The sequence below is a fragment of the Ornithodoros turicata genome, unplaced genomic scaffold (assembly GCF_037126465.1).
Source record: "Ornithodoros turicata isolate Travis unplaced genomic scaffold, ASM3712646v1 ctg00001428.1, whole genome shotgun sequence".
In the NCBI taxonomy this organism is placed as follows: Eukaryota; Metazoa; Arthropoda; class Arachnida; order Ixodida; family Argasidae; genus Ornithodoros; species Ornithodoros turicata.
In genome coordinates, this window is record NW_026999604.1 from 23861 (window position 1) to 39999 (window position 16139).

Here is a 16139-nt window from a genome sequence, read left to right on the forward strand (position 1 = left end):
GGATCCAAGGGGGGGGGCGGTTGGGCGATCGCCCCCCCCAAAAAAAACGTCAGTTTATGCATTGCATTTCCCTCTCCCCCTCCCCCACTGCGCGCTCCGGCAAAGAAACCGCCCCCCCCCCAAACCGAGGGTCTGTATCCGCCCCTGGGGAGGGGGCACCTGCCCCCCCTGTCCCACCGTCCGACCCATGCCAACAACGGTCACGCGCTTGCTTTCACCAAGATGCCGCCTTCACTCTTTATTCTGTCTCCATGACAGCGCTTTCCTTCTTTCTCGCGCGCGACTCACGGCACGTGGCCAATTCCGCGTCTAAGCGGTGAGAACGGAGTCTGAAGTAAAATGAAGCGAGCGAGTCTTCAAAAGATTTGACAGTTTCTTTAGTCGCGCTCCCAAGCATGCCTTGCAAACTTCAATTCAAGACAGCGAGGAGGTCGCGGCGCCGGCAATATCACAATCGGGTTCCTCTACGTTGCCCACGGATGACAGCGACGCGGACGCCAATCCTCAGATAGCGTGTGCCATGCCAGCAAGTGCTGTGGCTGACGGCAACGGTTCACGACATGAGCGCAGTCACAGTGCTGAACATGAATGCGAACTATCGAACACCATGAGTGACAGTGGAAGGAATGATGGCTCCGCTGCAGCCTTTTTACTAGACGTTGGAAGCTTTGTCGGGAAACATGTTGACGACTTCACTAAGCGGCGCTTGTTGGAATCTCATTGGCATCCAGCGGAAAACTACAGTTTCCCATACTCCGTCCACAAAAAAGGCGGCAAGGAAGAAAAGAGATATGTAAGCCACTCACATTTGAGCAAATTTAACTGGATGGTTCTCTCGAAGTGCCAAAGTGGTCTCTATTGCAAGTATTGTGCACTCTTCACAACGGGGAGCGTAGGAGGGTACCAAAGGAATGTTACTCTTCAAAAGCTCGTTACAAAACCTCTCCGAACATTCGCGAGGCTACTTGGCAAAGATGGTGACCTCCCTCTGCATGAAGCAACTAGATACCACAAAGAGGCGGTTCAAGCCGCAAAAGCCTTTCTTGCCTGTGCCGATGCACCTGAAACGTGCGTCGCCAATCAAGTATCTTGTCAGCGACTTCATCAAGTGGATGAGAACCGGAAAAGACTCTTGCCTATCATAGACTCTATAATCTTTCTAGGGCGCCAAGGAATACCGTTTCGCGGACACAGAGACGACGGGATGCTTGCAGACTGTTCGCAAGGTACTTCATTAACGTCAAACGAGGGCAACTTTCGAGAACTTTTGCGGTTCCGGATCGCCAGTGGGGACACAGAACTCCAAAAGCACCTTGCCAGCACGTCGTCCCGGGCCACATACATCAGCAAAACGACGCAGAATGAACTCATCCAGTGCTGTGGAGAGGAAGTCCTTGCCACAGTCACTGGGCGTGTGCACGAATCCGGCATGTACAGCGTTATGTTCGACGAAACCACTGACCTAGCTCACATGTCGCAGCTTAGTCTCATTTTACGCTACGTTCACAAGAATGTGGTTCGAGAGGACTTTGTACAGTTCGTCGATCTTCGTCGTGTCAGTAGCGATACTGATACCGGTATCAACATTGAAGAGCCCGTCTTGACAGGAAAGATACTCGGGGAACAGGTTGTAACAACACTGAAGACCTTAGGCCTCGACCCAGAAAAGTGCGTAGGTATAGCTACCGACGGCTGCAGCGTCATGGTGTCCGAGATCTGTGGCGCTGTGTCTGAGATCAAGAAACATGCGCCTAATGCGGTGCACTGCCCGTGCTTCAACCACGCACTCAACCTGTCTTTGTCCAAGTCCTGCAAAGTCCAAGCGATCAGAAATGCTGTTGGCATTATGAAAGAAGTAATTTCCTTCTTTGCGGCGTCATCGAAACGAAACGTGGTATTAAAGAGCACCCTTGGAGGCCAACTTAAAGGCCTTTGTGAGACGAGGTGGGTTGAACGGCACGACAGCGTTATACAGTTTCGAGAGTCCGTGGGCAGTGTGTCGAAAGCTCTTGATACCATTGCTGACTGGAAAGAGATGCAAAGCGCAGCGAAAGCAAAGACGCTCCGTGCTGCCATCAGTGACTCCGAATTCCTAGTAGCAATTGTTTGCTTGGCGGACATACTCGCGCACACTGTTCCACTGAGTCGTCTCTTTCAGAAGGAATATCTTGACGTTCGCACGGCTAGGAGCGCGTTGGCAGACACCATGACTGTTCTCCGCGACCGCAGAGAGAAAAGTGAAGAGGCATTTTCGGAGCTCTACAAGCAAGCCAGTGCCCTGGGAGAAGAACTGGGAACAGAGTTGCGGTCCCCACGTATAGCTAAGAGACAGACTCACAGGTGCAACGTCGCTACGGCCAATACAGAGAGCTACTACAGGATGTCACTGTACACTCCGTTAATGGATAATGTGCTGTCAGATTTAGAGACAAGGTTTACAACCGAGGCGGAAAGAGCATACGAGCTGTTCCTTTTTGTGCCCCCTCACACCTGTGCCACAGACGGCGTCGACAAGGAAGCTGTTTCTGCTATTGGGGAGCGGTATTCTGCGTTCATGGGGAATAGCGCGCCAATAGGACCACTTCTACTTCAAGCCGAGCTGAGGTTATGGCGCGAAAAGTGGAAGACCCAGACTGAGGTGCCGGGTACTGCTGTTGAAGCTCTGGACAAATGCGACAGGGAGGTCTTCCCTCTAATACGTACGCTTCTACAAGTACTGGCCACTCTCCCTGTTAGCGTAGCCAGTGCCGAACGGTCCTTCTCTACTCTCCGTCGGTTAAAATCGTGGATGAGGACACAGATGGCTGAAGAGCGCTTGACTGCGTTGGCATTGCTGCACACCCATAGGGACATTGCCATCGATACGCAAAGGGTCATCGATCGTTTCGCAAGTAAGGCTCGCGGACAACGGAGACTAGATTTTGTCATCTGAGTGATATTTATATACCAGTTCTCTGATGCACAATAAACATCAGTTTTGAGTTCACTGCATGTCAGTAACGCTATACAAAAATCACCTTTAACGAAGAAAAAACTGTCGCAGTTCCCCGCGGCAGGTACAGTAGAAGGGCCCCTTCTTGTCCCCCACCCCCACCGCACGCACAACAAGGCATAGGCATCTGAAGATTGAAAACACTATATAGAAATTCGCTTGAGACGTTGTCCGCCCCCCCCAAAATGAGGGTCTGGATCCGCCCCTGGTATACTGGCACCTTACAAAATTGTGTGACGACGAACAACGATCAACGCCTGCAGCGCAATAAATATTCACAATCTCTGTTGCCTCCCATTGTTTTCTATGGGCAGACACAGCGCTTTAGGGCCTCCCAATATGGCGGCCCGAATGCGTGTCTCTCCCCCACGAGCCCCTCTCCCATGCACGATCCAGCCTTTATACATAGAGATCAGTGGGGCCCGCTCGCATTTGAACAATACAGTCACAACATCAACAGCGTTAGTTACGCATTTACATTCAATAAATCGTGGACGTCAAAATAGAAAATTCCGTTAAAGATTTTAACTTTAAAGTCGTGAATTCACTATTCTTTTTACTTGACGAAATGCGTTCACAGGTGCACATCGAACGGAAGTCTTCGCAAGAGATGCCGTGGATGAATGCATAAACGACGACAACGACAGTGTGACTAGGCTACGAGCCCGCCACTGGAGCCCGCTCGCATTTGAACAATACAGTCACAACATCAACAGCGTTAGTTACGCATTTACATTCAATAAATCGTGGTCGTCAAAATAGAAAATTCCGTTAAAGATTTTAACTTTAAAGTCGTGAATTCACTATTCTTTTTACTTGACGAAATGCGTTCACAGGTGCACATCGAACGGAAGTCTTCGCAAGAGATGCCGTGGATGAATGCATAAACGACGACAACGACAGTGTGACTAGGCTACGAGCCCGCCACTGGAGCCCGCTCGCATTTGAACAATACAGTCACAACATCAACAGCGTTAGTTACGCATTTACATTCAATAAATCGTGGACGTCAAAATAGAAAATTTCGTTAAAGGGACGGTCTCGTACAGATCGGGCGATTCCGAAACTTAGCTGGAATTATATTCAAGAGTGCTACAGAAATACAGTCGCGAAGTTTCAACCAGAACAACGAAGTGGTTTTCGAGAAATTTGAAGGAATATGCCGTGACAGCAGACGACGGAAGTCGCAGCTGGATTCAACTCCCTCTCATGCAACGTCAAATGTGACGTGGTTATGGTATTTATGGTGGCAGCTCGCCCATTGGGCGACCGAAGCGCAATGCACAATACAATGTATGCAATGTATGTGCTTTGCGCTTGAAAGTTGTCACGCGCGACGTCGTAATGTCTGATAGCAAATTTAGCGATAGTGACGGGTCCCTGTCACTAAGCGGTGAAGATGAGCTCATCAGCGCCGATCGATTGAAGAACCGGGGACGTCGATGAACCTTTAGCTACTGACCCTTTGCAACATCAAAGTGATTAGCCAGTGAAAGTAGTGGATGATCGGGAATCGATTGACGCGGGTAAGACTCATCCATAAAAGCGCACTTTTTTGCTTATATATGTTCCGCTTGATCGTGACACCATTCGAAATTGTCCAAACATTGCAGGTGTGTGTGTAGACACTGCTCGCCAATACCAGCATGTGTGTTGTGCGCACAATCCGGAACCTGTTTCGATCAGTCACGTACGTTGTATTCTCCTGAAAGGTGTTGTAAGGTTTGTTTTTGTTGCGCAGCTTTTTATTTGCATATAAAAATGTGTGTTTCATGGTACGTTATGCAAAATTTCAGATTTGGTCATGTATGTATCAGAACTTGGATAGACTGCTGAAGAAAGCTGCTCTCTCTATCCATTCCCGCAAGCGGCAGGAGGTTGTCAACGTGATAAGTGAAGGCTTTCCATTCATGTCATTACACCTGGAGCAAATGACAAAATCAAGGATAAGCTGATCTACTTCAACGTCTTACTTAAGAAGAATTACCCCTGGCCTATGAAAAAAAAAGCCCTTTTCAGGACCATCCAACATATCTGCATCAAAGACCATGCTTCTGCATCGAATAAGCTCTTATCATCATGGATGATTATAGTATTTCATATCAAAAATACCTAGACGTGCATTACGAATGTGCAAGATGGATCAGCCGTATTTTTGCTAATGTTATGGCGGTGTGTTCATGAGCCCATGGCCCAGATTTTGATTGTGTCAGGGGTTATTTGCACACTAAGATGTCCAGCATGTTGAATATAAAAGACTTGGAAATGTTTAAAAACTTTCAAAAATATCAAAAATACCTGGATGTCCATCACAAATTTGTAAGATGGAACAGCGGTTTGCAACATGTTTACATGTCGTCTGGCCTATTGTTGCTCATGTTACACCGGTGTGTTCGTGAGCCCATACTGGCTCAGATTTTGATTGTGTCAGGGGTTGCACACTAAGATGTCCAGCACATTGAATATAAAAGATTTGGAAATGTTTAAAAACTTTCAAAAATATCAAAAATACCTGGATGTCCATCACAAATTTGTAAGATGGAACAGCGGTTTGCAACATGTTTACATGTCGTCTGGCCTATTGTTGCTCATGTTACACCGGTGTGTTCGTGAGCCCATACTGGCTCAGATTTTGATTGTGTCAGGGGTTGCACACTAAGATGTCCAGCACATTGAATATAAAAGATTTGGAAATGTTTAAAAACTTTCAAAAATATCAAAAATACCTGGACGTACATGACAAATTTGTAAGATGGAACAGCGGTTTGCAACATGTTTACATGTCCTCTGGCTTATTGTTGCTCATGTTACACCGGTGTGTTCGTGAGCCCATACTGGCTCAGATTTCGATTGTGTCAGGGGTTGCACACTAAGGTGTCCAGCACGTTGAATATAAAAGATTTGGAAATGTTTAAAAACTTTCAAAAATATCAAAAATACCTGGACGTACATGACAAATTTGTAAGATGGAACAGCGGTTTGCAACATGTTTACATGTTGCAAACCCAGGCTACCAGTGTAGCTTTTTTCCCAGTACTCTGGGTCCAATGTTGGATCAAATAAAGTCATTATTATTATTATTATTATTATGTCCTCTGGCTTATTGTTGCTCATGTTACACCGGTGTGTTCGTGAGCCCATACTGGCTCAGATTTTGATTGTGTCAGGGGTTGCACACTAAGATGTCCAGCACGTTGAATATAAACGATTTGGAAATGTTTAAAAACTTTCAAAAATATCAAAAACACCTGGACGTACATGACAAATTTGTAAGATGGAACAGCGGTTTGCAACATGTTTACATGTCGTCTGGCTTATTGTTGCCCATACTGGCTCACATTTTGATTCGATATCAGGGGTTGCAGACTAACATGTCCAGCACGTTGAATATGAAGTTTGCGGAAGTTGAGTGTTTATGTAGTCATCTTTTATTGTCCCTTGTTGTAATGTACGTCCACAGGACTGACCAATTGTGTTAAAATTGGGTTGTTGGTATCGGGTAGTCATAATGATGTTCAAGCAGCAAGCTCTGAGCAACCTGTCGTCCTGCCCTGTCAACAAGGTTGTCTTGTCTTTTGTTGCTTGAACATCATATAATCACAACACTGATTTGTGGATATAACTTACATATTTATATTATGCAATACTTTTCTCACATCAGCAATGTGCAGGGAAAAATTAAATAGAGCTGTGAAACCTGCGAATTGGAGTTGTTATATTTGTGACCCATTAATAGGTGTTGATTCTGGCACAGGAAGGAGTGCCACTCTCATCACTTAGTGTCAGCTACTGAAGGGGCACAAGACAACATTATTGAGCATAGTTTGGCGATATACTGCTCCGGTAGGGATAATACCTTAGAGAGGCTATATGCAAAACAAACTGATGTAGCCTGCTGGATCAAGCACTTCCTTCCGAGGTACGCGGGACTGCCGTTGCGTGCGGTGCCGACAATTTCTGTACACATCACTTTTGGCTATTATCAACAAAGTAATACCTACATTTCAATACTGCGCGTATCCAGTTCTTTGGACACCGTTGCCGCTAACAGTTGACTGCGTGACGGCCGACATCTTTTAGTTCGAGCTGCGTCCGGCGCCGTCCCATACATATCGTGCCCGCAGAACGTCTCTTTACCTCATATGCATCGTGAACGAAACGTGCGGAGTACACGCACGCGCGTGTGACAATCAGACCTTTTGTTGAAGATGTTTCGAGTGTGTGACTCCAAACAGGTGCTTTTCTATAACTACTTTCGTCACATTGTCGTCGACAAAAGAGTTGTTATACACCCGGGTTACGTTTTCACCACTTCCGTACGGAATATTCTTTTCGCAGGTAAGACGAACTTGAAGTGCTGAAAATACCGAACGATACGAGACAAGTTAGTAAATAAGCGTCAACTGCCTTTATTAGGTGGAGTCATCCACGTAAACTGCCGCTCGAAATGAAGATGCGAGACGTATTGACATTGTTGTTCGGCCACATTTTACAAAACGCGTCTTTCGTTTGACCAGACTACATGCAGCAAGTTTATTGCCGTCGCCGTGATCCTCGAGCACCTTTTGGAAGTCGTCTGCTCTCACCGCTGCAAGAAGGCGCGAGAGCAGACGATTTGTTCATCCAATAAGCGATCTGCCATCGTAGCGGATATCGCTGTTGCCAACAGAAATCGCAATGTGCTGGCGCTGTTCTTATCAACTTAATTCGTTTATTTAACAACCGTGGCGATTCTGGACGAGCGAATTCACAGTATTACGTTTTCAGATATGAGGAATCGAATGGTACGCTTTGTGGATAGGCCAGGGTGTACGAGACCGTCCCTTTAAAGATTTTAACATTAAAGTCGTGAATTCACTATTCTTTTTACCTGACGAAGTACGTTCGCAGGTGCACATCGAACAGAAATCTTCACAAGAGATGCCGTGGATGAATGCATAAACGACGACAGCTACAGTGTGACGAGCCTACGAGCCCGCCACTGGAGCCCGCTCGCATTTGAACAATACAGTCACAACATCAACGGCGTTAGTTACGCATTTACATTCAATAAATCGTGGACGTCAAAATAGAAAATTCTGTTAAGATTTTAACTTTAAAGTCGTGAATTCACTATTCTTTTTACTTGACGAAATGCGTTCACAGGTGCACATCGAACGGAAGTCTTCGCAAGAGATGCCGTGGATGAATGCGTGAACGACGACAACGACAGTGTGACGAGCCTACGAGCCCGCCACTGGAGCCCGCTCGCATTTGAACAATACAGTCACAACATCAACAGTGCTAGTTACGCATTTACATTCAATAAATCGTGGACGTCAAAATAGAAAATTTCGTTAAAGATTTTAACATTAAAGTCGTGAATTCACTATTCTTTTTACCTAACGAAGTGCGTTCGCAGGTGCACACCGAACAGAAATCTTCGCAAGAGATGCCGTGGATGAATGCGTGAACGACGACAACGACAGTGTGACGAGCCTACGAGCCCGCCCACTGATCTCTATGTATAAAGGCTGGATCGCGTATGGGAGAGGGGCTCGTGGGAGAGAGGCACGCATTCGGGCCGCCATGTTGGTGGGCCCTAAAACGCTGCGTGTGCCCATTGGAAACAATGGGAGGCAACAGAGATTGTGAGTATTTATTGCGCTACAGGTGTTGATCATTGTTTGTCGTCACGCGATTTTGTAAGGTGCCAGTATACTAATGTATCATAACAGTGTTTCGCAGGTGCCCTGCATTTCGATTCTTGATAACGTTATGTTTTGCATTCCGAAACTAGACCGTCACTGCAGTGCAGCGCTGGGAATGTACTACAGCGCGTTTCCCAGCCAATATTTCAATAAGAAACGATGTGAGGTTAACAACAACCATGTATATAATATCCCGTGCTGCGTTCTGGACAAAAATTGTTCCACAAAGAACGGTCCCAGAAGGGATACCCGCATGGTAGAAAGAAATCGCCCCGTAGAATCACAGCCGTTGTTTCAAACAGGCGTATGCGTTTAATTTGATTGATATCAAGCAAGAAAGGGTCTTTTAGTGAACGACAGTGGTGTCTTCGATGTAATGCCTCGCAAATATGAACACACCGAAGCATCCCAAACAATTACTGCACGCAATTAGATTACGCTTAGGCCAGTTAATCTAGGTGTTGATGTAAACTTAATAAAGTTATTTAGTAAGCGGTAACACCTCCTTGAGACACAAGACTTATCTCCTTTTGAAGTACAGCACTTCTTTTTTCTTCTTCCTTCATTTGCTCTGATTATTTGCAGGTGAAATTGAATGTCCTTCTCGCGTACTCACATGCTTTTGCTGAATAGAACTGCAGCGTGAACAAAGCTGCGTAAGGATGGGGGCCTGCCATCCACTGCTGACTTTGTCATGCTAGTTATGTGGAGCACGTTGCAAAAAATGCAGCTGCACATCTGAAACTCCAATCATTATCATCGTCATCTAAAAGGGAATGTGGTAGCACTGCTGTGAAACCAGGCACGATTTCTGAAAACCCTCTATGGCACTTTCCGCAGTTTGCACACTTTTCTTCAGCGTCTGTCTCTCTCATAGGAGTCACTTTGCATTAACAGTGACTCCCATCTTACATTTTCATGTGCGAGGGCTCTCTTGCACTACACATGTACGGTTTCCCAACTGCAACATGACGATTTGGAGCTTGAAACTGGAGCCCTGGTGTTCCCTGTGTATGAAATGATACCAACTGAATCTTGTCAAACGTGATGTTTAGTGGAAGATGGCTTTCTTGGTTGTGCATTCTGAGTGACAAAGATTAACACGATATGCTTTTGTAAAGATAAGTGATGTTATGCTCTATGAATAAAGAAATTTTCAAGTTCAACATTTATTCTGGCATATACGCATTTCAAGATACAATGAATGCGCAGGGAAGTGACAAAACAATACATTTATTGTTTTGTGACCTCCCTGCAATGACAATATATATCACAGAAATGACAACGTACAGGTACACTATGTAAATTTGTTGCACCCAATTTTCATACATGCTGAATTTTAAATTTTTGTTTTGCTGCCTATGTGTTCAGTGTATTACAAATTGCGTAATGCAAACAACACTTTGTTAATTTCAAGCTTTTTGCTCCCATCGAAGATATTCCTGTCCTGAAGGAACCGCCCCTTCGACACCATAAATATTCAGTAGGTTTCACTCTGGCAGGCCCTGCCACTGCAAATTTCCTGAATTGAAACCCTTCAAACTGTGTCATAACCTTAAATACGTCAATATTTTTGCAAGTAGTTTACATGCTGGAGGACACTCCTCCTGCAGCTAAGGCAACTACAGAGAGTTCCAAGAGGCCGAAGGTAAACCTACAGCTGCATGAGTTTGATCAACAGTAGTGCATTCTCAAGAAATAATTTTCTTCTTATAGCATATATGTGCATGCCTAGTAACTGAAACAATGACCACAGTTCCGCAACGAGTTTTAATTCCTGAGGGTGTACACTGTAGAGGTGGGTTAGATCTACAACAGTTAATACAAGGTATTATATACTATGAATCAGTGATGGCCACTAAGTACTTCTACTATAACTACTAACTACTTTGCAATGGAGTAGTTTAACTAGTAGTTCAACTACTTTTCAGGCAGGGTAGTTAAAACTACTTCTTTAACTACTGCAGTGTAGTTTAACTACATCTATAACTACTTAATGTTGTCCATCAACACCAATCCCATTCGATAGCGTTCTAAGACCCCTAAATATAAATCACAAGCAGTGATAAAAGTGAAAATTTAGTACACATGCACGGCACAATTGCTCTGCACCTCCGTTCTCATCAAACAAGTAGCTCAAGGTAAAAATCGGAAGCACAGCCATGCCGTAAAGCTTGCGGCAAAATCGGAAGTAGTTGGCGCCTGCAGTAACCTAACTACTCGAAATAGTAGTTTAACTAGTAGTTGCACACTACATTTCTGCAAGTAGTTGATAACTACTTTTTAACTACAATCAGGTAGTTTAAGTAGTTAACTACTGGCCATCACTGCTATGAATACCTTTAAAAATCTCATGTGAGTGATGTGACACATATGCTTTTACTTTTTGGAGGTGCTGCGGTGATCGAAGTTTGTGGGCACTGCTCAGGTTTTGCACCCATTTCTTGCGTATGTCGAGGCAGCTGTGAAGGAGAGAACATTTGTTAGGTTGCAACTAGTTAAAAATAAATATGTTGTTTAGTAAAAGCATCGCATAAATGTTTAAAACATCACTTTAAAACAGGGTTTACAATCTTGATATCTTTTAAAAATTTCAACGTTTAAACGCTGTTGTAAAAGAAATTATAGCTTCATCACTAAGACACAATGCTGGGTGAAGGGGTCTAAGGTGTATATAAAGCTCTTTGAAGTGATGTGTTCCATGATGTGAACATGTAAAGAGAATGTACAAAATTGAGAGAGGCTCACCACAGTGCGTGCACTGGGGTGGTTCCTCCTCGTACAGCAGGAACCCGTGAATGAGGAACATGATACTTATCTGTAAGCTCGATCGCATCAGACGATGACACAGGTGATGCTCGATGACACAGACGATCCTCTGGGTAGCCCCCGTGAGGAAACCTGTATTGAGGGACCACACTGCTGCAAATAACACGACAAGATACAAATTATTATTATCGCAACAAGCTCACAACATAGCTCAGACACAAAGGCGGTATCCAAGTCACACCACACCACCGTTACGTAGGATTCTTTGTCACAAATCAAACCAAGGCACAAAATAATACCAATACAAGAAAAAGGGTGACTATCTTGGTCTTATTATGACGTAATACTGAACTTATACGCGAAGGTGGTTCAAAGAAATGACTGTGCACTTGCTTCCGTAGAGAACACTTGGTACCGTGCTAGCAATGCATGCAGAAAAGCGCTCGAGTGCTCGCACATATTGATGACACCACTATCAGTGTAGTGTAACATGTTCTCTCCAGCATGTTATGCACTCAAACTGTATTTGCCGGCGGGTAAAATGCAAGTGGGTTCGATTGAACCTCGGAAGAGCGATCAAACAACTTGCACCCAGTGCTGGTTTTGGACAAAAAAACACTTCATAATTGTCAAATAAATGTACAGAATGGACGCCTATTTATTCCTTGATAAAGAATGACTCACCTGTAGAAATTTCGGCCCGGTATCATTGCCGGTACGGTTGGTACGACCGTAATTGCAAGAAGTTGCCATGATCGCTGCGGCGACTGTTTTGGGTACAGTAAGATGGCGGCCGGTTGCCGCACGATCGCGCTCCCTATCCGCGATCCAGCCTTTTACAATCGAGATCAGTGAGCCCGCCACTGGAGCCCGCTCGCATTTGAACAATACAGTCACAACATCAACAGCGTTAGTTACGCATTTACATTCAATAAATCGTGGACGTCAAAATAGAAAATCCTGTTAAAGAGTTTACCATTAAAGTTGTGAATTCACTATTCTTTTTACTTTACTCTTTTTACTCCGATGAATAGAAGGATTAGCCATTGTGTAGGGTACACCACTAGAGGGCGCTACGAGCGACGCTTCACCACTGGGGGCCGCTGCTGTCGCATTCCGCGGATGACGTCATGGCTCCTTCGGGGAGCATGGTGAGAGATAGCGGGAGGCATGGGATGGCGGTGCGAAATAGAGCGCCCTTGTTCAAGGCTGTGGGGGCGCTGCGAGCGATAGGATCGCTACCCGCTACTCTCGGCGGCGGCTCTCCACAGCGTTGTTATGGCCTCGTGACCGCGAACCGCGGCGTCGGCGGCAAGGGTTTTGGGTCCAGCGTTATGTACCAGTCTTTGAGCGAGTTTATATTAATCTCACTCCGTTTATTGTTCAACTGATGGCTGTTGTTTGAGAGCTCAATTGCTATGCTGTGAGATTGGTGTGTACGGCAAGCATACGGCATACGACGATATAGATAAATTTATATAAACAAAAGGACGTGTACGATAAATTACGCCACATTATTCTTCCCGTGTTGCTACACTTTACATTATAAACGCACTTTCCCGAACCAGTCCGTTCACAAACAGCCTTGCCTAATAACGCTTTTGCGACTCGAGCGCGTATGTTAGAAGGCTCCAGATTTGCGCAATATTATTTTGGTGATGGTGCATATGTTCAGACGAGAGTGGAGGAAAGTTGTTCCCTCTTTGCTTTGTATATTTATTCTCTTCATTATATCATTCTCACATACTAGTTTAAATTTAATTAGCGGTTAGTAATACTGCAGTCACTACAGTGCTGAAAGATATATTGTAAGCACCTTGGCTGCAGAATCACTGGGTGGATATCAGTAAAATTTTAATGCCTTCCTTTCTGTGGTGGTCACTGTCACTAATAGGGATTCAGTTAAGCGATGTGGCAATTCCAATGTTAACAGTCATGCTATATTGGAAAGTGAGTGATTATAGTCAAAAGAGTCTCAATAAACATGATACCTTCTACAATACCATCTGTGATTCCTAAATGTCAGTATAACAAGGTATGAAGAAATATTAACAAAGTGCATGTTATCCAAAGCAAGTTCTTCCACATCCACCCATGTACACACACTCAGAAAAAACAAAACAAAAACAAAACGGGTTGTGGGTTTGCCTCTGGTAACACAATTTAATTACACAAATGCAGATATGTGCAATCAAACACATTTGAAAGGAAAGCATGACGATTATTGCAGTTGCAACAGTCATGTCAGTAGCTCATGCACACCTTGGTATTTTTGAAATTTCTTAAACATCTCCACATCTTTTATATTCAACGTGCTGGACAACTAGTGTGCAACACCAGATATCAAGTCTAAATCTGAGCAATTATGGGTCATGGACACACCGGTGTAACATGAGCAACAAAAAGGCAGATGACATGTCGACAAGTTGCAAACTGCTGTTCCATCTTCCACATTTGTCGTGCTCATCTAGGTATTTTTGAAATTTCTTAAACACCTCCACATCTTTTATATTCAACGTGCTGGACAACTAGTGTGCAACACCAGATATCAAGTCTAAATCTGAGCAATTATGGGTCATGGACACACAGGTGTAACATGAGCAACAATAAGGCAGATGACATGTCGACAAGTTGGAAACCGCTGTTCCATCTTGCACATTTGTCATGCTCATCTAGGTATTTTTAAAATTTCTCAAACATTTCCATATCTTTTATATTCAATGTGCTGGACATCTAGTGTGCAACACCTGATATCGAATCAAAATCTGAGCCAGTATGGGGTCATGAACACACCGGTGTAACCTGAGCAAGAATAAGGTAGACGGCATGTCAACAAGTTGCAAACCGCTCTTCCATCTTGCACATTTGTCATGCTCATCTAGGTATTTTTAAAATTTCTCAAACATTTCCATATCTTTTATATTCAATGTGCTGGACATCTAGTGTGCAACACCTGATATCGAATCAAAATCTGAGCCAGTATGGGGTCATGAACACACCGGTGTAACCTGAGCAAGAATAAGGTAGACGGCATGTCAACAAGTTGCAAACCGCTCTTCCATCTTGCACATTTGTCATGCTCATCTAGGTATTTTTAAAATTTCTCAAACATTTCCATATCTTTTATATTCAATGTGCTGGACATCTAGTGTGCAACACCTGATATCGAATCAAAATCTGAGCCAGTATGGGGTCATGAACACACCGGTGTAACCTGAGCAAGAATAAGGTAGACTGCATGTCAACAAGTTGCAAACCGCTCTTCCATCTTGCACATTTGTCATGCTCATCTAGGTATTTTTAAAATTTCTCAAACATTTCCATATCTTTTATATTCAATGTGCTGGACATCTAGTGTGCAACACCTGATATCGAATCAAAATCTGAGCCAGTATGGGGTCATGAACACACCGGTGTAACCTGAGCAAGAATAAGGTAGACGGCATGTCAACAAGTTGCAAACCGCTCTTCCATCTTGCACATTTGTCATGCTCATCTAGGTATTTTTAAAATTTCTCAAACATTTCCATATCTTTTATATTCAATGTGCTGGACATCTAGTGTGCAACACCTGATATCGAATCAAAATCTGAGCCAGTATGGGGTCATGAACACACCGGTGTAACCTGAGCAAGAATAAGGTAGACGGCATGTCAACAAGTTGCAAACCGCTCTTCCATCTTGCACATTTGTCATGCTCATCTAGGTATTTTTAAAATTTCTCAAACATTTCCATATCTTTTATATTCAATGTGCTGGACATCTAGTGTGCAACACCTGATATCGAATCAAAATCTGAGCCAGTATGGGGTCATGAACACACCGGTGTAACCTGAGCAAGAATAAGGTAGACGGCATGTCAACAAGTTGCAAACCGCTCTTCCATCTTGCACATTTGTCATGCTCATCTAGGTATTTTTAAAATTTCTCAAACATTTCCATATCTTTTATATTCAATGTGCTGGACATCTAGTGTGCAACACCTGATATCGAATCAAAATCTGAGCCAGTATGGGGTCATGAACACACCGGTGTAACCTGAGCAAGAATAAGGTAGACGGCATGTCAACAAGTTGCAAACCGCTCTTCCATCTTGCACATTTGTCATGCTCATCTAGGTATTTTTAAAATTTCTCAAACATTTCCATATCTTTTATATTCAATGTGCTGGACATCTAGTGTGCAACACCTGATATCGAATCAAAATCTGAGCCAGTATGGGGTCATGAACACACCGGTGTAACCTGAGCAAGAATAAGGTAGACGGCATGTCAACAAGTTGCAAACTGCTCTTCCATCTTGCACATTTGTCATGCTCATCTAGGTATTTTTAAAATTTCTCAAACATTTCCATATCTTTTATATTCAATGTGCTGGACATCTAGTGTGCAACACCTGATATCGAATCAAAATCTGAGCCAGTATGGGGTCATGAACACACCGGTGTAACCTGAGCAAGAATAAGGTAGACGGCATGTCAACAAGTTGCAAACCGCTCTTCCATCTTGCACATTTGTCATGCTCATCTAGGTATTTTTAAAATTTCTCAAACATTTCCATATCTTTTATATTCAATGTGCTGGACATCTAGTGTGCAACACCTGATATCGAATCAAAATCTGAGCCAGTATGGGGTCATGAACACACCGGTGTAACCTGAGCAAGAATAAGGTAGACGGCATGTCAAC

General features: G+C 44.0%; 1 protein-coding gene and 1 long non-coding RNA gene across 2 annotated transcripts; both read left to right on the forward strand.

The window, feature by feature from the left end:
- Positions 1–520: 520 nt before the first annotated feature.
- Positions 521–3019, forward strand: LOC135377005 (52 kDa repressor of the inhibitor of the protein kinase-like). The gene has a single exon (XM_064609380.1). It carries the CDS (start codon positions 521–523, stop codon positions 2930–2932), a length of 2412 nt encoding a protein of 803 aa, XP_064465450.1. The 3' UTR covers positions 2933–3019.
- Positions 3020–3425: 406 nt separating this feature from the next.
- On the forward strand, positions 3426–8708 carry LOC135377003 (uncharacterized). The gene is made up of 3 exons (XR_010417969.1): positions 3426–3709; positions 3829–3965; positions 8138–8708. It is a non-coding gene; the product is annotated as an uncharacterized LOC135377003 (long non-coding RNA).
- The last annotated feature ends 7431 nt before the right edge of the window (positions 8709–16139 follow it).